This window comes from Acanthochromis polyacanthus, chromosome 16 (assembly GCF_021347895.1).
Source record: "Acanthochromis polyacanthus isolate Apoly-LR-REF ecotype Palm Island chromosome 16, KAUST_Apoly_ChrSc, whole genome shotgun sequence".
Taxonomy (NCBI): domain Eukaryota; kingdom Metazoa; phylum Chordata; class Actinopteri; family Pomacentridae; genus Acanthochromis; species Acanthochromis polyacanthus.
The window spans coordinates 31,758,406-31,783,809 of record NC_067128.1 but is presented as its reverse complement, the minus strand read 5'-3'; the positions used below and the strand labels follow the sequence as shown (position 1 = coordinate 31,783,809).

Genomic DNA, 25,404 nt, shown 5'->3' with positions numbered 1-25,404 from the left:
GAGCATCAGACTCTGTTCAATCCCATGAGCCTAGATGTGGTTTTCTAAAGCAGAGCAAGCCAACAAAAAATTCACAACACATTCTTCAAGTCTGAGTATTGGCCAAAACCCATGACAAATAACACTATCTTCTAGCACTAGTTATTAATTTCCAATAATCTTCAGATGGCAATTTAGTGCAAGAAACACATTTTGAAGACTGAAATTTTAATAAAATGTAAGATAATCAAAGGAATTTATCGTCACCAGACAGAATCACCAACCTTCAGAGGCATGTTTCTTGCCCTCCTCCACCTTGATGAGTTTTTTCCTGACCCGGCGTGTCGAGTTAACCAATTTGTGGAGTCGTTTGAACTTCACAGAATCCTCTGATTGCTCATCATCCGACTGTTCACGAGACTGGTGGAAGAGAGAGAGAGGGATAGGTGATAAAATCAAAGTTAACTTCTTAAAAAAAAGTTGGGTAAAATGACATTGGCAAAAGCAGGGACGACCTTATTTCCTGTTCAGAACCATGTTTCATGGAGGTGACATAATTGTATGGCTTTGTTTAAAATTTGCAGAAAAACGAGAAAGTAAAACACTGACAATTTTAGAAGACATTGTTGTAATGCGATGGATGGGAGCTTTGTTTAGGATGGTAAAGTTAGTGAGGTGAGAGATGGAGGACTGGAGGGATAGTGGAACTCTGCATTGTTTCAACTTTATACTCATAGTGAACACAGACTGAAATGCACTGAAAAAAAACGAACCAGATGACATAAATAGTAATTTAATTGGCACAGCTGAATGACATAATGAATCAGTACTACAATGAATGATCTTTTTGGCGTTACGCTGTCTTCAGAGACTCTTACTCCTGAGGAAATGATTCAAAAACACTTTCATCACTAACACACATATACACACATACTCCTTCTAAGCAGCTGCACTCCTGATGTGATCTCGACATGTGATGATGAGCTGAACTTTGACAGAAATCACTGCGATTATCCTAGTTTCTTTTCGACCCTGGTTGCCAAAGCGACACCACCTTTCCGGTGGTCACACACTGGCACTTCCACAGTCGAAGTTGCATCATTTGCCAAGGGACTGACTTTCATGCATCACATACACAAGACTGGACAGGCCAGAGCTGCAGGACATAGCAGTGTGTCTGATAAAATTCTAGTCTTATTTTGCATCACTGAAGCTTAAGAGCAAGAAAGTGCTTTCTAGCGGTCTTGCGAAAAGACCACAGGTTTGACTCAGAGGCTGTTGACATACAGTTGGGATGATGTTAACAAGTGCGGCTTGGTTGGAGCAAACTGTTGACGAGACGGCAACACACCACCAAAGACGTTTGCATTCCTGCAAGTGTATTACCGGATTGCAAATTAATTTCCAACCTGAAAAAGAATCAATGTGTCATCATGTCAGTTCATTCCATCAAACTTGCCCAACATTCTCTATCGCTTCACAACTTTGGTGCGTGATGAAATTTCAGGTCTTCTGTCATGTCAGTGCAGCAGACCAGAACTAGGGTATAGTGATTCATTTATCCTCTTAATCAAACCTGCAGAAATATGCTCTGAAAACCTATTACTCCACTGTCCCTTAGCCTTGACAATCCCTCAATTGAACCATTCAATTCTAGCTGCAGTAGTGACAAATTTCAACAGTATTATTTTCAGAAAATGTAATGCAATAACCAGACTGATTAAAGAGATAGTAGAAAGGCTGCAAGTCCAGTAGACCATCAGAGGTGTTCAGTATACTCCGGTAAATTGGTTCTTTTCAGTAGCACTAGCTGTAAATTCTGAGGGCGCAGATTTTCTCACATGAAGTCACCATTATGTAGGTGGGGATGCCACTGTCTTAGTAATGCTGTAGTTCACCCACATGATTACTCTCTGAGAAAAGGAGCAGAAGACGTAAAGAGGTGACAGTGACATGTAAATTCTAACCCAGTCCGAAGGAGCACCGTCCATGCAAATCGCCAGATAAACAGCGGAAATGTGAAACACACAGAAAGAAAGCCAAACATACGAGGCCATGAATCAAGGAGGGCTAAAAGGCGGCCATTGAAAACAAGGTCAGAGCAAAAATTCCACCACCGCAATTTCCTTTTCAATTCGCAAAGTACTTTGGGGATTGTTCGCATAATTTTAGTGAGTCATGCGCGTCAACATTTTTGTGGTGCATGCCAAAGTCCTTCTGCAAATCTACACAAAAACAGAAAAGAGCTTTTAAAGACAGAACAAAGAGAACAAATGTGCCTTAAAACTCACCAGCTCATTGAAAAACAAGCAGGATGCCACCTCTTGTGTTAATACACCACATTTTAGTCAGAAAAGCAAATCCATAGCGCCCTCACCACATTCCCGTGCATGTACTTTGCAAAATAACATCTATGTCCCTGTGCACATTCTGGCAGATACAGACGCAGCCTGTTGGCGAATTCAGCACAGAGGAATGAGGGACTGTTTGGAAGCGCCGTGCTGCATAGCTAGCAGAGAAAAGGCGTGTTGTGCACGGAGAACAATCCCAGCATTTGAGCCCCTCTGACCCTGCCTTGGCCCCCAAATCGCTAATGGCCAGCCCTGGAATGTGGGCTCTGATCGCTGGGGTAAAACAGACCAGAGGAAGACGGCAACAGAGAGAAAAAATAAAAAGGAACAGACCAGCCAAAGAACTGTACATTGCAAACATGTCTGCTACAAGCATGTACTGTATGTTGACATGTCTTTGTATAGAATACAGACATACACAGAGCTGTTAACTATCTGAATTTGGGAATGACCTAATTCCATTCATTTGGGAGACGAGTGGCCAGTATGTGACACTGATTGAGGCCCCAGCAGAGCAGAAATATTTCCTGTAGTGGCCAATTTTGGAACTTGGGGCAAAAGGAGATACAGAATTTCCCCTTTTTCATCCCCTTTGGGGACCAGTGCAAAGTCTGTATCTTCACTCTCTCTGTCTCACTCTCCCTTGTTTCCTCTCTGCCTCCAGCACTCGCCTCCTGAGTCAAACTGTGTGTTCTTCTGCACAATACTCCTTCAGTACTGTATAACTCTTCGATCCTCCCTCATGTCTGCAAAACCCCCAATGGATCAATTTCCTTCCCGCAGGAAGTGAGCGGTTAGCAGCTGAGGGGTAACACAAAGTTTAATGAACTGATAAGGACGATCGGGATGCTCATGCACAATTCAAGGACCCACATCAAAGAGCCAAACAACAAGACAGAACTTTGGCGGAGCTTATGCGTAGCATAATTGACCTATTTTTCACGTGGAAGGAAATCATCAATCAGGACCCGGAAGAATAATTTAACAGGGACTGTTGATGATGTGTTTTGCATGAGTCAGTATTCATAGACTGACTGATTCAGTTATAGCAAGCAACAGCAACAGAGATCTGATTTTGTTACTGAAAAGTCACAGGGGATAAATGTGGAAAAGTCAACCACATCCATTAGTAAGGCATATTCATCTACTTAACGGATTTGCGATTATATGTCTATATCTGTGTGAAGGCTGCGGAGTTAAGCTAAACGCACAGAATGCACACTGATGTAGCTGCACAAACAGGATGCAGTGGGAGCAAATGTGACTGTTTATAGAAAAAAGTCAGTAGTGTTTTGTCAGGACTTAGTGGTACATTTCAAAATAGCAAAAATACATACGTGCAGTTTATTATTTTTTAGAGGACTTGGAATTTTTGTGTTTGGATAAAGCCACTTTCTGGGAGGAAAAAAAAGTGGGTCAGTGTATGACCGGGCTATTCCCATATGATGAAATACAGGACAAAACTAATGAAACGCTGCCGTGACCGCTGAGAGGATTGAATCTGCATCAGGGCTGACCTCCATTTAAAAAGGAGAAAACACACCAGCATGTACCAAACACACACACACACAACAGAACGAACTGAATGATTGTCCCCAAACACCAAAACAACAGTAGATGATTGTCTGAGCTCTAACATCCCAACTTACATCATCGGTTTAAGAGCTGATTTTACAAAATGAAGTATCCTCAAAAGTCTTAACTCACTTAAAGGTGATCAGGAGAGGTTTGGTAGCAATCTCTACACAACGGACAAAATCACTGCTAACAAAAACTTATCTCCAAGAGATTTGCAGTGGATTTTGCTTGACTCACCGCTTGGCTTTACAATTACATCTGACTGATGTAAACAGACCTGACCTAAATTTCCAAAAAGACAATTTCCCTGTCACTGTAGCAGCCAGTTCTGACTTTGTTGGGACAAATTCCAAATGAGAAGTCCACGAGATGAAACTGATGAATAAAATATGGAGGAGCACTTGCAGCAAATTGCATAGATCTCGGAGCTACTGCCAATTCACGAGGGGGAAGCCTCAGAAAACTGAGCAAAGCTTCAGAGCCAACACAGATACCATCATGTGACATGGTGGAGAGAATGCATGTGCAAAGGCTAAATTGTAGATTTGGTTGAGGAGTAAAGAGCAGAGAGAGGAAGGCAGATAAAGTAGAAGGAAGGTCAGGTAGAAGTTGAGTGAAGGTGCTTTATGCAGTGAAAATCTGCTTGTTGAAAAGGGAAGTCGACGGTAGAATAGTATCTAAAATCTTAACATCAATCTAGGAAAACTAATTGACATTATTTACACCTGGACAAACGCACACATCCACACAAGCACCAAAGTCAAAATATAAGACGTGGCTCTTCATCATGGCTGAAAAGAAAAAAAAAAAACTTAAAGGTGAGAGTGTTACGAGAGGTAGAGTAAAACGGGGACAGGTAAGGTCTGGGAGGCGTCGGGGTAACGGGCTAAGGGTGTACTTACGTTGCAGTTTGAGGACTGGATTAGATTGGGTGCAGATCCGTCAGTCCACTCAGCAGTGTCAGTACTGCTAGACTGTCTGCTGCGCTCATACTCCTTCAGCTACATGGAGAAGAAGAGTTTAGAGAGACAGAGGAACAGGGCTGGGGAAACCCACTCTCACCCAGCATGCTACCTCTCTCCATATACTAACATCAGCAGGGTTCATTCACAGTGATATAAAGCGCATTCTGTAGCCTGAGGATGCTGATCATCAGGAAAGCTTCTATCAAATTAGTACGTTTATATCCCTATGATATTTTGTCCTTTAGCTTCCTATTCAAACAATAAAGAACCTTTTTATATTATTTTTTACATTTTATTATCATTATTCCTTTAAGATTCAACTTATTTCATTTGTACAAGAAACTTTTCTTATTACAACAACTTTTCACTGTGCCATCCCCTTAATTTCCAAAACCAACATAACTTTCCATACAACATGCCATGAAACTTCCATATGGTGTTATATTAAGGGTCTACTTAATGCCTGAAGAGATGATGTTGCGTAAACATTATGATCTAGACATGGAAAAGGCGTTTCATGTATTACAATCAGAAGCTGATTGCATAACCGTCGTGTGATTATTTTGCGTGTCTGTCAATGACCAGGCTATGTCTTGGTATTGGTAAGAGCAGTGTTGTAGTAACCGAGTGTCAAAGAACGTTACCACATCTTCATCAACACCATCACACTGCCACAGACATAAAATATCCATTCATTACTGTATCTATTCCACTTATCCTGTCACAGAGGAAGCCAGAGCACGTCTGTGAATAACAGGGTTGATTACTAGAACTGGATTTTTAGAGCTTATATTGACTTTAGGGACTAAGAAATTCTGATATTGATATATTGGCTAAGATCGTTTATACATATATGTCAGACGTATATTGAAAAAGACAGAGTGATGGCCTGTAAAGTATTTCACAAACTAGTTGGCAAAGACACTGCTTGACTCTGCACCACCGTCTGCTCAGCTGGGCATGCTACATGTGCTGCAGACAGTGCTGAGAGGACTGTACACTTAATAGAGTCAGAGCTGCTCTGTTGGACAACTTACACACATGGACAAAATTGTTGGTACCCCTCAGTTAAAGAAGGACAAAACCCACAATTCTCACTGAAATCACTTGAAACTCACAAAAGTAACAATAAATAAAAATTTATTGAAAATTAAATAATCAAAATCAGCCATCACTTTTGAATTGTTGATTAACATAATTATTTAAAAAAACAAACTAATGAAATAGGGCTGGACAAAAATGATGGTACCCATAACTTAATATTTTGTTGCACAACCTTTTGAGGCAATCACTGCAATTAAACGATTTCTGTATTTGTCAATGAGCGTTCTGCAGCTGTCAACAGGTATTTTGGCCCACTCCTCATGAGCAAACAGCTCCAGTTGTCTCAGGTTTGATGGGTGTCTTCTCCAAATGGCATGTTTCAGCTCCTTCCACATATGTTCAATGGGATTCAGATCTGGGCTCATAGAAGGCCACTTTAGAATAGTCCAACGCTTTTCTCTCAGCCATTCTTGGCTGTTTTTGGCTGTGTGTTTTGGATCGTTGTCCTGTTGGAAGACCCATGACCTGCGACTGAGACCAAGCTTTCTGACACTAGGCAGCACATTTCTCTCCAGAATGCCTTGATAGTCTTCAGATTTCATCGTACCTTGCACACTTTCAAGACACCCTGTGCCAGATGCAGCAAAGCAGCCCCAAAACATTACTGAGCCTCCTCCATGTTTCACCGTAGGGACAGTGTTCTTTTCTTCGTATGCTTGGTTTTTGAGTCTATGAACATAGAGTTGATGTGCCTTACCAAAAAGCTCCAGTTTGGTCTCATCTGTCCAAAGGACATTCTCCCAGAAGCTTTGTGGCTTGTCAACATGCATTTTTGCAAATTCCAGTCTGGCTTTTTTATGAGTTTTTTTCAGCAGTGGTGTCCTCCTTGGTCGTCTCCCATGAAGTCCACTTTGGCTCAAACAACGACGAATGGTGCGATCTGACACTGATGTACCTTGGCCTTGGAGTTCACCTTTAATTTCTTTGGAGGTTGCTCTGGGCTCTTTGGATACAATTCCAACGATCCGTCTCTTCAATTTGTCATCAATTTTCCTCTTGCGGCCACGTCCAGGGAGGTTGGCTACTGTCCCGTGGGTCTTGAACTTCTGAATAATATGAGCCACTGTTGTCACAGGAACTTCAAGCTGTTTAGAGATGGTCTTATAGCCTTTACCTTTAAGATGTTTGTCTATCATTTTTTTTCGGATGTCCTGGGACAATTCTCTCCTTCGCTTTCTGTTGTCCATGTTCAGTGTGGTACACACCTTTTCACCAAACAGCAGGGTGACTACTTGTCTCCCTTTAAATAGGCAGACTGACTGATTATGAGTTTGGAAACACCTGTGATGTCAATTAAATGACACACCTGAGTTAATCATGTCACTCTGGTCAAATAGTTTTCAATCTTTTATAGAGGTACCATCATTTTTGTCCAGGCCTGTTTCATTAGTTTGTTTTTTAAATAATTATGTTAATCAACAATTCAAAAGTGATGGCTGATTTTGATTATTTAATTTTCAATAAATTTTTATTTATTGTTACTTTTGTGAGTTTCAAGTGATTTCAGTGAGAATTGTGGGTTTTTCCTTCTTTAACTGAGGGGTACCAACAATTTTGTCCACGTGTGTAAGTGATGGCACTCTTTCTAAATTGCCCCAAGTATCTTTTTCTATACAATCTTCTGTAACAGAAAGTCTTCATATCTGCAAAAATTGAGAAACATATACGCTGACAACAATGTATCTGCAATAGGCCAACAATGACCGTTAACACCGACCAACTGACGTAGAAGTTGGGGTGGAGAAGTCTTAAACCTACCATAGGGCTGACGATATGCATGTCAGTACAACTTCTAGAGGGGCTCCCAGTTAAAGTGCATGAGACAATGCTTGTGATGGACTGACTGCACATCTAAGCACACAATCAACTCTAATGTCAGCTACTGTATCTGGTCTTGTCCATATTGCTTGGACTGTTGGTCGATATTGGTGGTTGGTAAATGCCCATTAATGTCACGTCAACATCTGCAGCCCAGCATGCCAACACTGTACTGATACCCAACAGGCTATGAGTATGTATAGACACACATACTTGCCACATGACTAGATCATAATGTTGCCTTACGTGTTCATCAGTCGTGTTCTATGATCATTCTCGGCTACACTGTCTGACAATGATGTAGCTTTCAGGCAATGATTAATACCACATGAAAGTTTTGTAACTTTTTGATGCACAGTTTGGGTCAGGAGATAATTTCCCATTGGATTTTGGGTCACTTCTGACCCATGTTGCGCATCAATATTGTATGAGTTGTAGAAGTCAGTTTTAAGGAGGTATGCTGGTTTGTGAAAAAAAGTTTTCAAGTGACAAAACAATAATAGATAAAAAAAAAAAAAAGAAATATGAGAAAAGTTTCTTGTAAAAATTGAATGAACTCTTTAAAAATTAGAAAATATTTGATCTTGTAATGAGAAAATATTCTCAATATAAGACGAAACTGAGGAAAATGTGTTTTTATCATAGTGACAGCAATAGGCTGCTCTACAGTGACTTTTTTTTTACATGCATCTTTCGGTAAATACATAATCTTATGTCTATATGTCTCACACACATTTTTTATATCACTGAAAAATGATAGTAGAAGCCCACATGACAATATTGATCATTAAGACATAGTACGCCCTATGCAAAGACAAACACAAGCATAACAATAACACAAAAAGCACTATCCACAAAGACTGATCACTGATTGGTTGATTGGTTTGATGGAGCATCAATCACTGGACAGCTGAGAGAATTAAGAGAATTAACATCTGCCTTGTGGAGAGCAAATCATGCTACCCAGGGGCAAGGCGTTACAGATAGTGAACGACAAAGGGAGAGAAAAGGAAAAACGAAGTCGGAAACGAGAGAAAAGACAGAACAATCAATGTAGAAATTGATTGGCAGTCAGACCAAAATGAAAGTGCAAGAACATTTATAGGAAAGCCAGATGAATATCCACCATGTCCACCTGGAGAGAAAAACCACAATGCACTACAGCATCCTCCCCAACAGATGGGGCTGTTGAGTTACTATGACCGTCACCCTCGCGATTATGAGCTGAACAACACACCCACACACACTCCAAGAGCTCACACCCGAAAAATCCCCAGACTCCCGAAACCTGTGGACACGCCAGTCGGTCTGGAGTTTGTGTGTGTGTGTGTGTGTTTGTGTGTAAAGAGAACAATGCAGGGTTAAAATATGGGGCCTTACGGGAGGTTAGTAAGAGTGAGTCGTTTTAGTAAGCCAGAGCTGTTGTGGGAATATGTATCACAAGGGGGGTGGGGAGCTAGACTCTATCAGACGGTGAAGGGATATTGAGCTTGAAGGGAGGTTTTAGGAGTTGGGTGTTGAGGAAAGGTGGGGGAGAAGGCGTAAGAGATGAAGCGGGAAGTCGGTGGCGATTCCTACCCGAGCCAGAGCTTCTTCTACAGTGATCATCTTCTCTTTCACCATCATCATCAGCTGGATCCGCTCCTCGTCGCTCATGGTGATCTCGCTGGCAACGTAGCCAATATCTTCTCCTGATTAGAGGAAAAGGGCAAAATGTGACAACAAATACCGAATAACTTGAATCTGGAGAAAAAGAGTTGGACAAACCTTTGGATGTCTGTCGCATAACAGGCTTGTGTTGAGACTTGCGGAAGTTCTGCCAGAAAGACTTGTTCTTCTTTTTGTTGTCCCATTTGCCTAAAAGGAGAAAAGTGTGTGAAACTGTTGTCAGGATACTCTTCCTGCCAGGTAAATGTCTTTTAAGCCACAGTTGGAAGTTTGAAAAGGAGGCAAAACCCAAACTGTAAGATTCTAGATATATCTACCATAACATCATAAGGGGTTATCACCTCAGATTTGACAATTTCCCTCCAGAGCCACAGAAAACAACTATTTTCACAGGCCAAGTAGCTCTAACTATGATTAGAATAAGTGTTAAATATGTGAGTCCCTCTTTGAATTTTATGAATGCCTGTTGAATCGATGATTGTAAACTAGGACAACAATGTATCTCAATTTACCTCCAGATCCATCTTCTGAGCTGGACTTGTGCAGGGGCATTCTAGAGGAAAAAAACAGCAAAAATATGAAAATTCATAATTACAAGAAGTCTAATAATTCTGTCTAAGCAGCAATGCAATACACAACTCAGGGAGCTGCCATTCTGCTTCTCTACCACTTGGGGTCAGTGACAGTACTTGGGTGATTGAGGACCAGGCTCCTGAGGCTTGAGAGGGAGAAGGTGGAGAGGAGAGGGGAGACAATGGCACCCCTGATGCAAAAAATAACAAGTGGTTAAGGATGAACTTGGTGCTACTGCAAAGTGTTTAGGAAGCAGTGAAGAAAAGAAGAAGGCCAACGAGATGAACAACCAGCGGTGAGCCGAGCGAAGAGGTGAAAGTATGGTAGAGAGGAACAGAGGGAGACAGAAGGAGGGAGGAGGAGAAACCACAGGGCAGACTCAGCCTGTTTGTGTTTCCACTTCCCTCCACAGGATAGATGGTCACGAGGAAGAGAGAAGGAAGAGTTGGAGGGAAGAGAGAGAGAGGAGAGAGGGCAGAAGAGATGGAAAATATTTGAGTTGAAAGAAGAAAAAAAACCCTGACATGTGCGTGCGCTTTCTAAATAACTAACGCGGCGAAAATAATAATTTAAAAGCCTTTTTGGAAAACACGTTCTGCGCTCAGCTTCCGATCAAAAATGTCGTGTGTGAACAGCCTCACCCTGCTTTCTAGCAAGTTCAGCAGCATGTTAGATCTTGGCTGACTCTCTCTTGTTCTGGGGGAGACGAGAAACCACATCAAGCAATTCTATCCCTGTCTTCTTTATGTATATATATATATATATATATATATATATAAAAGGATGAGCATCAAAGGTTAGATTTCAAAGTTGCTGCTGAAAAACTTTACAAGAAGAGAGTTTTCAGATTGGGCTAACTAAGACAGTGAAGAGTAAGTGGAACTTGGGGACAGATTGTGCTCATGAAAACATCCTACAGGTATGTTTATGTGTGCATAAGTGTGGGAGTGATAATGAGTAGTCGTAGCTGCATGATGTAAGATTTTTTTGTTCATTTTTTCCCTGCTTTAGTTGAAAGGAAATAAATCACAGAGGGAACAGAGGTATAACAAGTGCACATCTGTCCAGTTGAGACCCACAGACACTTATTAACCTACAGTAATCTCTCCACTTACTCGCATTGTTTTGCCGTCTCTCTTCTTGCCCACTTTATAAATTCACGTGCATACAGCTGCTGAGCTGTGCACGGAGACAGGTGGCATCCATTGAAGCAATGTGAAAATGTATGACGGCTATCAAAACAAGACGAACAGGTCACTTTCCTCCCCAGCGCCTACATGCCTGCGTGTATGTGCGCACATACGAGCACATATGTTTGTTCCAACATGGCAGCCCTCTCTGGGTGCAATGGGAAATCTTAGCAGGGCTTAAAGCCCAGCTGCCATGGCAACATAATGAGATGCTAATTGAATGGAGGCCTGTATGGTTGGCCCCTCTGCTCATCCCCCCGCTCAGATAGGCTAGGGCCAAAGCTAATGCTAATAGAACTCACTCAATAGAAGCTTTTCTGTGGCAGCATCGCACCCCCCTCTACTCCCTCCCACCTCCTCCTCCTTCGTGCTCTATAAATTAACCTCCCCATGCAAGTGCACGGACACACGCACTCACACACATCCGCTTGAATGTCTTCCAAAGAGTGTGTCAGCCCCGGCATTGTGTGGCAAGGCAACTTAATTGGTTTAACCTTAAATCTTTGGCATGCCTTTCTATTTCGATTCAGCTCTTTGCATTGTGTAGGGGACATTCAGCGGCTTTATATCTCATGAGCGTAAGAAGCTAACTAAGGAATTATAGAAAATACAGTACGTTAACTTTGCCTGAACCTGTGCAGGATGGGTGAAAGTTGCTCCCCATGCTACCTCTGCATTGTGAGACAAAGTGCTACAAGCGTTAGAGGATCTGAGGTGAGAGAAACAACCACGGACTGATTCCATTAAAGCGAGGAGTGAATTAGAAGTTTGCTCATAGCTCACAGCACTTTACCTAGCAGGGATGAAAAGCATTAATGAAAAGCTGTGAGTGCCGTTTGTATGATGGAATGGGGGCTTTGAAACATATGGCACATCTGCAGAGACGTAATACCGTGAATAATCTTATAAGTTATGAAGAGGCTGCAAATATATGGACATATGGAGAACCAGAGAAACACCCAAATGTGGAAAAGGTAACAGAGAACCTTTCCTAGATCCCATCCTGTGTGCAGCTATGGTGACAAACCAACCCGAGACTTGCACAAACATCTCAGCGTCTCCGTGTTTGCTTCACGCTGCCATTTGTTGCTGCATTCAGCCGACATTACAACAATGCGCACATGTATTTGTGTACAGCGACTGTGTTCTTGTGTGGCTACAAGGCTGGCCACCTGGAGCAAAGTGATCCCCGGTGTTCTTGTGGAAACAATGAAAGGTGACAATGTGACGGTGGCAGGAAGCGCAGAGAGGCGACCTCTTTGGGGGGTCACTGGTCACAGAGGTCATATAAAGTGGAAGGCAGAAGCTCACATGGCAGGAAAGTAGAAAATCAGTCAGGCAGAACACAGACAAGCCAAAAAATGACACATTTTTGAAGGCGCTTAAAACTGTGAGTGCATTTTACGCCCACGGTCTACTTTGTTCGACAGTTCCATGAGGGCTGCAGCCATAAATGGCAAATATGCTGGCGAGGTGCTTTAGTTTTCCAACATGGTGCTGTTGTTCTGAACAGATTCTTCACATGGCACAGCTTACAAATCCATCTGATTATTGCATAAGCTGGGTTTCGCAGTAGCACAGCTGCCTCGAAGTGTACAAGTTCCCTGCTGGAGCCAATAATCAACTATTTGTATCTCATGTCTGTGCACATGTATGCTTTCATCAAGACCCATTTACCTCTGCTGATAAGCTCGCTGCAACAATACCCACTAATCAATCACATTTCAAAACAGGAAGACCCCGGCTCGAACCCTTCGGCCTACTGAGAGAACTCTGTCATCACCACTCGCATACCAGGCATTATAGGAGCTTTGCCCAGGTTTTGCCAACAAAGTCACAGGCAGACACATAGACAGAGGAGTGGCAAGGCCCCTGTATGACATCTGGGTAGTCTCTGCTGGCTGCTATTGTCCTGTAGAGAGGTGGGTCGATATATAATTTAGGGGCTTTTGAGGTCCATGGGACATATCTTGCATACATTTTTATGAAAAGTAAAAAAAAAAAAAAAGTTGTTCAAGTTCATTATGATCATGTCTTTACAAATTCCACAATTATCTATTATGAAAACAATCACTTATTCATAAAAAAATAACTGGATATCACTAAAATGTCAACTAAATAACCATCCAAATTTAATAACAACCACCTTCTAATTAGCTAAACAACAACAAAATGAGTTTATTCAAAAACTGCTTTGATTGTGTTCTTTTTGTTAAGTTGAGAAAATCATGATGGATATTTCATTTTTTGGCAATATATCAAATTTTATATGGAAAATAACAAATTGTATCTGTGTCCGAGACATCACTTTCAACGAAGTTCTTCTCAAGGAAGTGTGTTAATTCCAGATCACATGACCTGCTCTACATGATGTCATTTCCTCCTGAAGAAAAGACTGGAAAGACTCCAAAGTATGCTCTTTCTCCTCTTTCTTAGTTATTTAATATAAAGTAGTGTGTGAGTCAATTGTGGATTTATAGCACGTCAACAGTGCTACTACAATATCTTTACAAATAACTTTCAATTTTGCTCAATTGTATGTATAATATTTAGAAGAATCTTTCTCTAAAAATGCCATGTGGTGTTTGGTTATAGGTGGTCATGTTGATTTCAGGCCCCAAAAACAGCAAAAATGTCAACTATGATACCTGTCAATCACATTACAAAAAATCCCGCAAGTATATATTGACCCGGGTGATGACGGGTATCCGTGTCCGGATGTGCGAATGTGGATTTTGTGGGTGCTGTGAGGAATGTGACTGAGGACGAAAGTTTGTCTGCATATGATAAATCATTCGACCTGGAACCCATTCAATGCAGTGCAAAGTGGACAATAGGCAACACAACTGAGAAGACTGAAAAGGACAGAGTACAAAAAAAGAGGGTTGTAAGGGGTTGAATGTGGGAAACAAGGTTCTTTATATCTAACTTCCACACCAGAAACAGAGCTTGGGATTTGATAGGAAGAAAGAAAATGAGGTAGAATATAAAGCGCTTTCATTAGAGATTAACTGAATCCTCAAGGTGAGACAAAGTCTGAATGTTTAAGAGAAACGGGGATCTGAGAGAAAACATATGGGGCACAAAATACAGAAAGAAACCAGACTGACAGACGAAGCATATCGTACAGTAAGGGGCCTCTCTCTCTCGAACAGCAGAGAGACGTCATTCGAAAATTTGCCATCTGGTTCCCATCACCCTCAGCATTTGTCTGTGCAACATATACTGTACAGCCCTGGGAAAAGAGATCATGTCTGTGGTATGCACTTCCTCTGTTGCACGTGGTCATCACGTGAACATGACAATGCGACTGGGGGGGTCACATAGGGGTGACAGTCAGAAATAAACACAAAATTTAAGGAGAATAAACATAAAAGTGATCTTTTAGCCTTCGGTACTGGAAAAAAGTGTTGGAGTAGGACTCTCAATTCCTCATTTAATCTCTTCTTTAACTGTGATAAGGATATTTTTTTTTTCCATTTTACCAAGTACTGTAGGTGGTTCTGCATCGAAACCTTTATTAGTCATCTTGTCATGTGGAAACATTATAATATATTCCTGAACTTTGGTCTCGCTCAGCAGAGAGCAAACAAACGTGCCTGTAAAGAGGCCAAACGTGTGCAACTCACATGAATTTTATTCTGTTTGACAGTCGGGCATTTAGACAGCTGTTTGGCTGACCGATTTGGATTGCTGTAAATGCGTGTAACATTGTATAACTGTGATCTCATATCAGGGCAACAGTGGAAAAAAAAATCCAAGCACTAAAAACACAGCGGTGTGCAAAAAAAAAAAAAACGTACACACACACATGCGTTTGGGTTACAGGAACCAGTGAAAAGGAACCCCACCCACGCCCGGTTCCATCCTGCTCTTTCGTTCATGCTCTTTCGCTGTAATCTTTTGGCCATCGCCTCGCTCGGTCTTCCCCCCTTTTACCCCTGGCAGGACACAAAGGCAGGAAGGAAGCACAGACGGGCCCGAGAACAGAGAAGGGCTGCTGAGCTGAGCAGGTCAGCCGAAAGGAAGCCGACACCGGGTTTCCTTTAGGCACAGCGGGGATGTGAGCAACGGAGCTTAGAAGACCAACTACGTCATACTTGTGATGTCTATGAATGCAGGCTGCTGACTTACTTCACACTCTCCTTAAAAAAGTAATGTTTTCTCAACTTAATCATATTTTTTTGCTTTACGAATGTACACAAAGGATGCATGATCTGCTAGAAAAGAAGGAAAACGTGTTACATAGCGACTACCGTTTTGGATGACACTACTAGAAGACATATGAGTGGCATTTCATCGAACTCTTGAAAGACAAAAGCTCTCTGCGTAGTGAGACCGAAGTTGATTACAGTGCAACCGCAAATTACATGGTAATCTGACACACTGCTGTATGATTTTTTAATGAAATGCATGTTATTATCACTACTGAAGCTTTGAGTTGATAGCATATTAGACATTTTTGACGAAAATCCCTTCCTACGCCGATGAAGCACTCTTCATTTACCGTTACAGTATGCTGGAACTGACTTGTACAAGTCTGCCTGTCTGAGTGAATCAGTGTTTTCATGTGTGAAAAGTACAACTACAACTGTGGTCAGAAGCAGCTGCAATGCTCAGTCGCACAACAGCGCACATACACAAGGGTTTCCCACCTGAGGAGACGGCCTTTTGCGCCCTAAGGGCAAGGTCAGTTATCATTTGTACAAGCTCTCAAACAACATATCTATCATTCACGTGAGCTGCGTGCGGAGGTTTGGGTATTTCTAATTGCCTCTCTCCATCTTCAGCTGTGGACATAAAGAAAGCCAAAGTGTGATCCATGATTTTGTCTGCGGGCATGTACTGGTTGATGTGATCCAGAGACACGCTGCACTGCACATTGTTTGGACATGCAACAGACACACATATTGAAACCCAAGTAGGGGAGGAAAAAAACATACTTTCTGTCTGTTTCAGGAGTGGACACCTCACTGCTGAATCCTAAAGATTCCTGGGGAAAGAAAAAGGAGACAGATGTCAGATTGATAAGTGAAGCTTGTGTAAAACTGACATGGTGAAGATACAAGTGTTACTTCAGTGCAGTTTCAACTGTTTCATGCAGGTTATGTCTCTGCCTACCTGGATCTCATTACGGAGCTGTAGAGAGGTGCTGCTTGGATCCTGTTTCTCCTGAAAAAAGAGGCAAGAGAGAGAAAAGTGTCAAGTGTCAACATCTAAGATGAATCAGTTAATATTACCGGGGCATCTGAACTTCAAGAACAAAACTGACAAGAACAGAAAGGCAAAATAAGAAGTAAAAGGACAGTTGACTACAGAAACACTGCAGGGACAGTTTGACAACTCCCTCATGTGGGAAAGACGTCCTCCAGTCAGGTTCAGTCACACCTTCAGATTAGTGAAAACAAACACAAGCACGTGTGTGTGCACACTGTCGACCCACCCATTAACAGGCCAAGACTCGCTTCAGGCACACAAACTTGCAGTACTTGTTTAGGGACACCTGATAGCCAAGTGGTTCGGCTGCATGCTATATGGCTGCCAACGCTGGGAGAAGTGGACTCCAGGTTCGATTTCCAGCCAGGGATTATTTGCTGCATGTCATTCTCCTGCTCTTTCTTTGTCTTTCTATCAAAAAAAAGGCATAAAAATGTCGACTTCCTGTATGCTTTAATAAAATCAGACTAAATACCCCTGAGCAGTTGGCCGCCCTAGCATAACAAGACATGATAAAAGCACCTACGTAACGGTCTCTCTGAATTCCACAGTGTGATGACAGTGACGTCAGTGTGAACCTCCCTCTACTCAAGGCAAACACCTGCCAGTTTGCCTCACAGCATTAGAACACGACATACCATAATGGACTAGCACTGGCAGCACACATGGGGAAAAAAGGCATATATGAAAACCCGATACCCAGACTTGGCTGAGCTTTGGCCACAAAGAAGCCGCACAAAAACAGTATGAACTGGCACAGTTTTTAACCTCTCTGCACAAATGCTGCTGAGCTCCTATAGCCCACGATGTCGGTCGTTTTCACTACAGGGCTCATTGCTCGTACAAATGTCCGAAGCAGGTGTACATATCCAAATACACATGCATCCCAAATCAAAGGATTCCACAGACAGACATGGAGACAATCACAGCAAGTCTGCAACTTAGATTTGAACTCGCAGCATGTAATATTTAACGGGAACAAACAGCCTTGAGGGGTCGGCTGACTGTGCGTTTTTTTGGTGGTGTGTTTTTGAATTGTCAAGGACGAGAAAACCTGAAACTCCCTGAACCCACATAGTGCATAGTTTTACCACTTTTCCTGTTAACTTTTAGGGAGCACAATCGCAGACGGGATCAGCAGTTTCCTTCAGGGTAGTGACACGATTTTAAGCCAGACATCTGAGCTTAACATCTTGGGCATGCTCCTGCTCACTGCACAATGAAAAACATGCATTTTTTTCTCTACGTGTGCTATCAACTCCATCTGACATGAACCGGAGGGTAATCAAGGATAACCCAAATCCCACATTATTTGTCTCGATTATTGTTCACTACCACAAGGAGGCAAAGTCAGAATATGTAAACCGTGACTTCAAAAACATTTGTGGAAAACAAATGTACAGAGTGTTTCTCAGAACCAAAATCAGGCAATATAAAAACATTAGAAGCAGAGAAATTACACTAAGTATCGTGGGACATTAAAACAAACATTAAAAGCTGTTTTCAGAGATGACTTTTGGGTAGTTTTTGAAAATAATGCATATGTATGCCAGGCTTGGGAGTATGCAAATGATATAAGAGATGGGAATAAAGTTGTAGAAAGTGTCAGACAGATGGTTTAGTTTAGTGCAATGACGTCTTTGGTTTCCTATATTTTGGTGCTGCGCTTTTGGTGAGATTCATCTGGTTCCAAACAGAAACATGACCAAAGACAAGTTCCTGCTTCCACTTTCTGTCTGTTATTATTTTACCAGTATATGACTATGAATTTCAGTCAACATGTCATGCCATGATGCAGATGCTGGTAACACACTCCTACTTTTGTAATGTGCAAAAATCCTGTCAATTCAACTATGATGTCAAAGGTTTCAAGGAAGTGTTCGTAACACAAACTCCAATTAATCCTATTCTTGGTTTCTTGCTGTGGCTTTTGTGAACTTTCTACAAAATCTGCACTGATCTAGCATCAGGATAAAGCTAAAGTTTACCAACTTGACAGCTCAGGTGGCATTTCACCTGGTTATCTCACAGCAGGGTCAATATGCTCGGATAATGCAGTTGTCATCAGTAAAGTAGGATAGTTTAGTGGAAGAAGTTTAAAGGCCTCTAGGTGGTTGAATTTCAAAAAAACAAGGCAGCGGCTCTTTGTGCTGCTGCCACTAAGAAATGACAAATGGAATCCAGGGTTTCCCCAAATAAATGGAGAGCAGGAATAGGAAATGAGTTGCTTTTGAGAAATATGCATCGTCCAATATCTCCACACCCAGATATTAGATTGCAGGATAACAGTAACAGGAAGCTCAATGAGGAGGGCTTCCTCCACTTAGTGTGTCATGCTGCCAAATCAGGGTGACCTTTAGTTTAACCTTTTTTCTTCTTTAAATGGTCTTTATAGGAAGGGAGTGCAATTGTTCCACGCTGTCACCTTCTACGCATGAGTAAGTGATTTAGTCAGAAGTGACATAACCAGCTTTAAGAGCTCTTTAAGAGCCTGGTGCCTGTGAGTCAAATGAGTAGAGGACCTAAACTGGGGGAGGTGGCTGAAAGCATCTAAATTAGCCTGAACCCTACACTTATCACAACAGCAGTCAGCTGAGGGCAGACTGTAAAGATGTGAGCGAGACAGTCTGGCTAGGCTCATCTGCAACATTCATTTTAGCACAGCAAGTCCTACTGGCCATTTGTCTGTTTATCTGCTACTGTGATCAAGCGGACAGAGGCATGTTTTCTTCATGAGTGAAGTAAATCAAGCAAAGTCGGAAGAGCCTTTAAAAAATGTGTCCATCCCAGGGAATATGGCGATTCCCATAAGTTAGAGAGCAGGTACCAGTCTGAGGTCATAATAACTTCTGCTTTAACTTGCCAGGCAAATCTCGGGAAGGATTGTTTGCCTACATACAAAGGTAGAGCTTACATGAAGCATAGAAACAACACATCCATCCCTTAAACAAGCACAGCTTTGGCAGTTCTGTTTAAACATTGTATTGTGCAGAACATCGTGCACTCACAATGTGCTCTGCACGCGTACAATCCCAAATACTTTCACAAAAGCAGCGACAGACTGGTTTTGCAATCAGATCCTCTTTGATGGCTTCCCCGGATTGCAGCATATGAAGAGATATGCCAGGCTCACCGGTGGTAAAGGCACTCTGCCAAGAAGTTGTAAAAACTATTTTAAAACACATTGTCGCCCTGCTGCCTAACAAACATGCCACACATGGATACGCACAAAAATACACAGCCAGACCGAGACCCTGACACCGCCGCACACTGTACGTGCGACCACAGACATAAACCCAGACTGAAGAGCACCTACACACATCTCGCCTCCACTTCCACAGACAGAAGCCCCTAAAAGACACAAAGCAGCTCTCTGTTCCTCCTACTCATCTTCAGCTTCCCTTTATGCGGTCTCTGACATGGAGGGAGCGACTGAGATGAGGAGAAGATCAGTGAAAAGCAAACAAAACCTAACATCCTTTTCACTTTTCAATGCAGATCAGAGATTCATTTGTCACAGCGTGTGATGTGAATTAAAAATAATGTAAAGGCTTCCAAAAAGGTGCTCTCGCATTTCTTTCAGACGCGGGCTTTGCTGGTAGAGAAGCATAAAAAGAATGGTGAAGAAGTCGCCAGTTCGACTGAGACAGTTTTTGAAAGAGAATACCAAATCAATATGTTTCTGAGTGGGGGTGTCTATGAGTGTGTGAAGCTTGGATCTCGCAGCCCACTCCCAGAGGGGCCGTGCTATCCTTTACATGAACTTAGCAGCTCGAGATACTGCCCTACTTACCCAAAACTGGCATGTATGCGTGCGAATGTGCTTGCGTTTTGCCTCCAGATGTCCACAGGGGTTGTTTGTGCACAGTTCACCCTGTGCTTGTGTGTGTGTGTGTGTGTGTGTGTGTGTGTGTGTGTGTGTGTGTGTGTGTGTGTGTGTGTGTGCATGCAAGTGTGATGCAAATCCAAGACTCTTGATTGCTTAAGCGTGACTGAATTGAGTTAAAATAAAAAGAGAGAAGAAGAAGAACTCCCACTAATGAGGATCACGATGTCTGCAGGGACTGGCAAACTCGCCTCTGAATTGACTAAATCCTAACACACACACAGTTCTGAAGAGTTGCCATAATTCCACACAACACATTCCTTTCCATCATTAACCCAGAACCTACAGCTAGATTCTGCTTTGCTGCAGCAGCACCAGATTCCGTTAACGAAAGGGAAAAAGGGCAGAAATACAGCGTCGAACAGCCGACGTTTATTCTAAACAAGACTGCGAAGCCCACCAAAGTCTTCCCCGCCACAGTCAAGTTGCTGCCAACCTCACAGGCAGAAGAAGTGGGCGGATATGCAGCGCAAAGGAGAGACACCAGGTGGCTCAGTGGAGGTACGCCAACTGGCATGGCTGGCTGGGTGAATCTGGGTGGGCGAGTTTGAGGTTGCTAGGTAGGCATGTGGAGGGACAGGCACCTAACTGGAAAGCCGGGTGCGGGCCTAAAAAAAGACGCTAGCAGCAGGACCAGTATGGCACGATACAGGCCTGCAGAACCGGCTCATTTGGAAGCTTCACGAAAGTATGAGATGGTATTTAAATCTCGGACACAAAAGCAGGAAATTGATGCTCATAATGGCCACTATAAACCCAAGTCTGCCGTGCTACCTCTGAACTGCTGCGTGCCTGCATGCATTTCCAAACAGAAAACCATCAACGCACTCCTCCATCCTCTTCCTTTCAAGGATCCTTGAGAGTGTGTGTGTATAAATGCGTACTTGCAGCACAGGCCGGCATATTTTTCCAGTGTGGAGCATTCCTAAGCCTTGAGGATCATCATTGTTTTGGTATTTCAAGACAAATACCAGAGTTATTACAAATTCCAATGACAGCGCCGCGATCCCAACACTGACAAATAAATCATAAAGTAAAATTATAAATATACCACTTGCCGTCCGCAGGGGTTATGCCAATAAAGGAGCCACGCCAAGTTCTTTTGAAAGTAATCTTACAGCAACAATGGCGCTGTTTGAGCCTGTTGACTTTCTACGTTTCCAGGCGAGAAAGCTGGAGGTAGAGAGGACAAGTAAGCAGAGGAATTCTTTCTTTCTTTTGCTCTGTAGTTCTAACCCAGCTGAACTGACCCACTTAGACAAATGAACTTCACGCAGGCATTAAAGCATTAACCACACTGTTCCTCACCTCATGGCAAAAACCAAACAGTCTTGACCTCCAACTGTCAACTTGCTCAGCTAGAAAACAATTACAACGCGGTCCTGAGGCTAACACATCAATGTGACACCAGCAGAGGTGTTTGTTGTGTTAAAAATGTCTCAATTATGAAGTCAACTGTGAGACCAACAAGTGGAGGATTTTCTGCTAAAGCATCAAAGGGTTTCATCTGAGAGGCTTCGCTGTTTATTCACAACTTGAAATTAGCCTCAAAAGAAATTACCACAGATGCTGCTGCAATGTCTCATTATGGTTTACAGCATGTACAAATGTGTTAAAAGGTTTGCCCCACAACCACACATTCCAAGATCTTGATTTATATCTAATCTATCACCGTGGTTAGGAAGAAATGATAATATCTTGTTTGATGGTTGTCTCCATGCCTCCACATGATTATTCTCCCCAACAGCCAGTCACTGCATGTCGGAGGGATCCCTCCTCGAGCGTATACATCCATGTTTTGGCATGTTTTCACCTTCAGTAGGTCACACTGACACTGAGCACAGCAGCTCTGTTGATGCTTGCAGGCATAATATAAAAGAATTAGTCCAATTATCTTGGCATGGAAGAAAATATGGCAGCCAAATGTGACAAAAAAACTAAATGCAGATCTAATGAAGAGTTTTACCTCACTTTAAATTAAAATTTTGCGCAATACAACCTCATGTGCAAATGAACATTATAGTCTTTACTTTAATAAACTCCTCTCTGTTGATGAGTTAAAAACATTTCTATTCGCTTTCTAAACTTTGAAAAAGTGAATATTTGGGGAAAGTAACACATGAATACCAGACAGGACAGAAACTTCACTTGACATATTAAAAACATATGGCCCAATGTCAAAAAGGAAATCTCCGAAGAAACTTTCTGATAAGATAAGAGCTGAAAAGGCCAATGAAACTGAACAAAAAAGATGATAAACTCAGTTATTCAAAACATGTAGATAGCAATCATACAAAACATAGAGGCCTGAAAAGAGAACAGATCGAAATTCACAGCTCTGTGCATATAAGAATCAGCCGTACGCAAATTATCTACAATTTGTGGTTTTGGTTAAGTATTGCAGATATAGCAAATGCATGAAAACATCACATAAATGTCACTTGGATTGCAGCTGAATCCCAGGAAAAAAGTTGCACTTTACCATTTTACTGACCTTTCACTGACCTGTGACTTACAACAACCCTTTTTATTTAAGTTGCTGTACACTGTTTCAGTACTTCCTGTCACTTCCAGCAATAATCCTCATGCATGCCTACGGGAGCCATCCATACTGTGTTCCATAAGAGCCCTGGGAAGCCTCTAATCCATATCCCCGTTCCCAAAGGGGATGTTTGTTTAACCCTTTGTAGCCTGGCAACTCATAAAACTAACAGTCAGATGTACAGAAACAACAGAGCGGAGACTGAGCAGGAAGTAGGTGCATCGATAGTCATCTCAGAGAGAGCCTCTATCATCAGCTCCGAATAGAGAGAGCCTCCATGTTTTACCACATCAGAGACAGCTATCACTGCATTAACTGAGATGCCGCCTCATAAGCTCGATGATGCACCATATCAGTGAACATAAATGCTACATTTCTCAAGAAAAAGTTGAAGAAAAACCAAAAAGGAAACCAAACAGTTCCAGGCATAAAGAAAGTTAGCCTGGGAGTTCACTTGAGAACATTTTGGAGAACAGAAACCTAAATAAGAGAGCTTCTTCTTTTTGGTGGTGACTTCAGCTGGACTACAGACATTGGGGCTTTCTTGTGGGAATTTTCCAAAAACAAATCAATAAAAATTATGCTCAGCAGAAAACATGAGAACTTTGAGTAAGGCAGTCATAGTACCTTAAACTTTGGACTTCTATCTTGACTTCCGCCTTCCATTGTAATTGGAGAGTGAAAACCAAGAAAGTTCAATGCTTAAGCGACCTTTGCCCTCAAAGTTGCCAGTCTACTGATCAGAGTTTGTGTATCATAAGGATTCAGTATTAGAGATGTAAAAAGATTTATGTTACCCGTCATAAAAACAGAACTGACCAAGAAATCTGCTGTAGAGACAAAAAGAAAGACAATCACTGACGACACGGTCTTAAGGTGATTACTTTATCACCCTCCTGTACCCATCCAGGTCTTTCCCTAAATGTTGTGTCCTTCAAGAGTGCCATTTAAGAAATGACTCTCCATTAACAGGACTCTCGAACATCATGACCTTCTCAGACCATCTGCTATTGGTCCTGCAGGAATAGGCTGCATGGAGCTGGCTAGCAGCCACCGCTTTCTGGAAGCACTTCACAAGATATAGAACAGTCATTCATGGCTCTTTCTAACTGGGTGTCCACTTCGCTGTCTGCAAGTCTCTTGTGTTCTGTCTCTCTTCATGTTTTGTGCATTACCTTCACAATGCCTCCTCACAACACTGTCTAGGAGGACGAGTTTTGTCTTATCCTCGAAAGCTGGGTAGAGAAAAGCCTGCTCCAGACTTGAACAAAACTAATTTTAGAAAATGACTGTACCGAAATGTAAGGTAGAGTTCAATCCATACTGTGTGGGTTGATAATGCACTTTTGAGAGCTCTCAATAAGGTGTTGTCTGACCTATATTCCTTCCTTCAAGTATTTTTCTTCTCTTCCCCTATATTTCGCTGCCAAACTTTGCTGTGTGGCTGGACAGCTGCAGGCTCTCACATTCTCCTCTCCCTCTCCCTTCTTCTTCTTCCTCTATTCACATCCTTGTCCTAGGCTTCAGGCTCAGCTCCCAGTCAGCTCTTTTTCTCTCTTCTTCTACACCATGCCGCTAAAAAATCTGCCCCGATGAGACCTTCTCGAAAAGGTAAGGGAAAAGTCGCCTGATGAAAAAAGATAGATGAAAGTCTGCAGCCACACAGAGAGAGCACTTAACCTATGATCACATGCAATATGTGTCTGCATATCCCAAGCTATGATCTTCTTTGCTTTCCAGTTCCTCTCCTGAAAGCTGTGAGAACAGGATGTCTGAAGTCATTAAAAAGGAAGAGCACAATAAATCAGCCATTCATCCAAGCCACACCTGTCAACCCAACCAAAACCACATGGCTGCTTTCAAGCAGAAGAGGCCTCCTAATAAAATGGAAACATGTAACAACAGAGAAATCTATGAGGAGAGTAAAACTGGATGAGGGCTAAAATGGGAAAAGCTGAAGCTGCAAAAAATGGCGATGAATTATTATTTTGCCAGGCAGCACTGTCATAAATGTGACACTCAACTACCCTAATGTTATTTATGTTGGATATTTTACCTTCTAGGCTGTAGGGCAGCAGCTATGTGAAGTAAAAGAAACGTGAACTTATTGCCTTTTTTATTTGCCAAAGTGACATTTTCTAAGAGTTCAAATCTATCCAGTCATGGGGAATTATGAAGCTAGCAATAAGACTGTACAGCTGCTCTTGCATGCATGTGGACCTACTCGGTTGTGTGTTGCAGAAAGCTAAGTCCTCTGTAGCAGCACCAGCAGCATTCCACCATACGTTTGCTTGCAGCTTGGCAACCAAAAGGGGTTCCCCACTACCCTACATCCTTGTGAAAAAGACCCGAAACTCCCCCCTTTAGACATCCAGAACACCACCGCATTCAAATCCAGAAAAGACACACTGCCTTTGCGGAAAGTCTTACACATTGGCACACATTCAGCTTCTTTCTGTCACTGTTTTTCCTTGTTGGGTTGTTGGCCAAGGTTGAGCAACTTAACCCAATAAAGCTGTGAGACTGTTCTAAA

General features: G+C 42.2%; 1 protein-coding gene across 6 annotated transcripts in view; it reads right to left on the bottom strand.

Annotated features, from left to right (window-relative positions):
- Positions 1 to 25,404, bottom strand: part of sash1a (SAM and SH3 domain containing 1a) — a 187,155-nt gene that overhangs the window by 21,689 nt on the left and 140,062 nt on the right. For 5 of the 6 annotated variants that reach the window (XM_051960855.1, XM_051960858.1, XM_051960859.1 and 2 more), the window contains exons 3-9: positions 16,348 to 16,398; positions 16,170 to 16,219; positions 9,976 to 10,016; positions 9,563 to 9,652; positions 9,374 to 9,486; positions 4,811 to 4,909; positions 264 to 399 (exon numbers count right to left, since the gene is read on the bottom strand). In XM_051960855.1, the coding sequence (XP_051816815.1) occupies positions 264 to 399; positions 4,811 to 4,909; positions 9,374 to 9,486; positions 9,563 to 9,652; positions 9,976 to 10,016; positions 16,170 to 16,219; positions 16,348 to 16,398 (580 nt within the window). The remainder of the gene's footprint in view (positions 1 to 263; positions 400 to 4,810; positions 4,910 to 9,373; positions 9,487 to 9,562; positions 9,653 to 9,975; positions 10,017 to 16,169; positions 16,220 to 16,347; positions 16,399 to 25,404) is intronic. The other variant, XM_051960856.1, reaches the window with a different exon arrangement.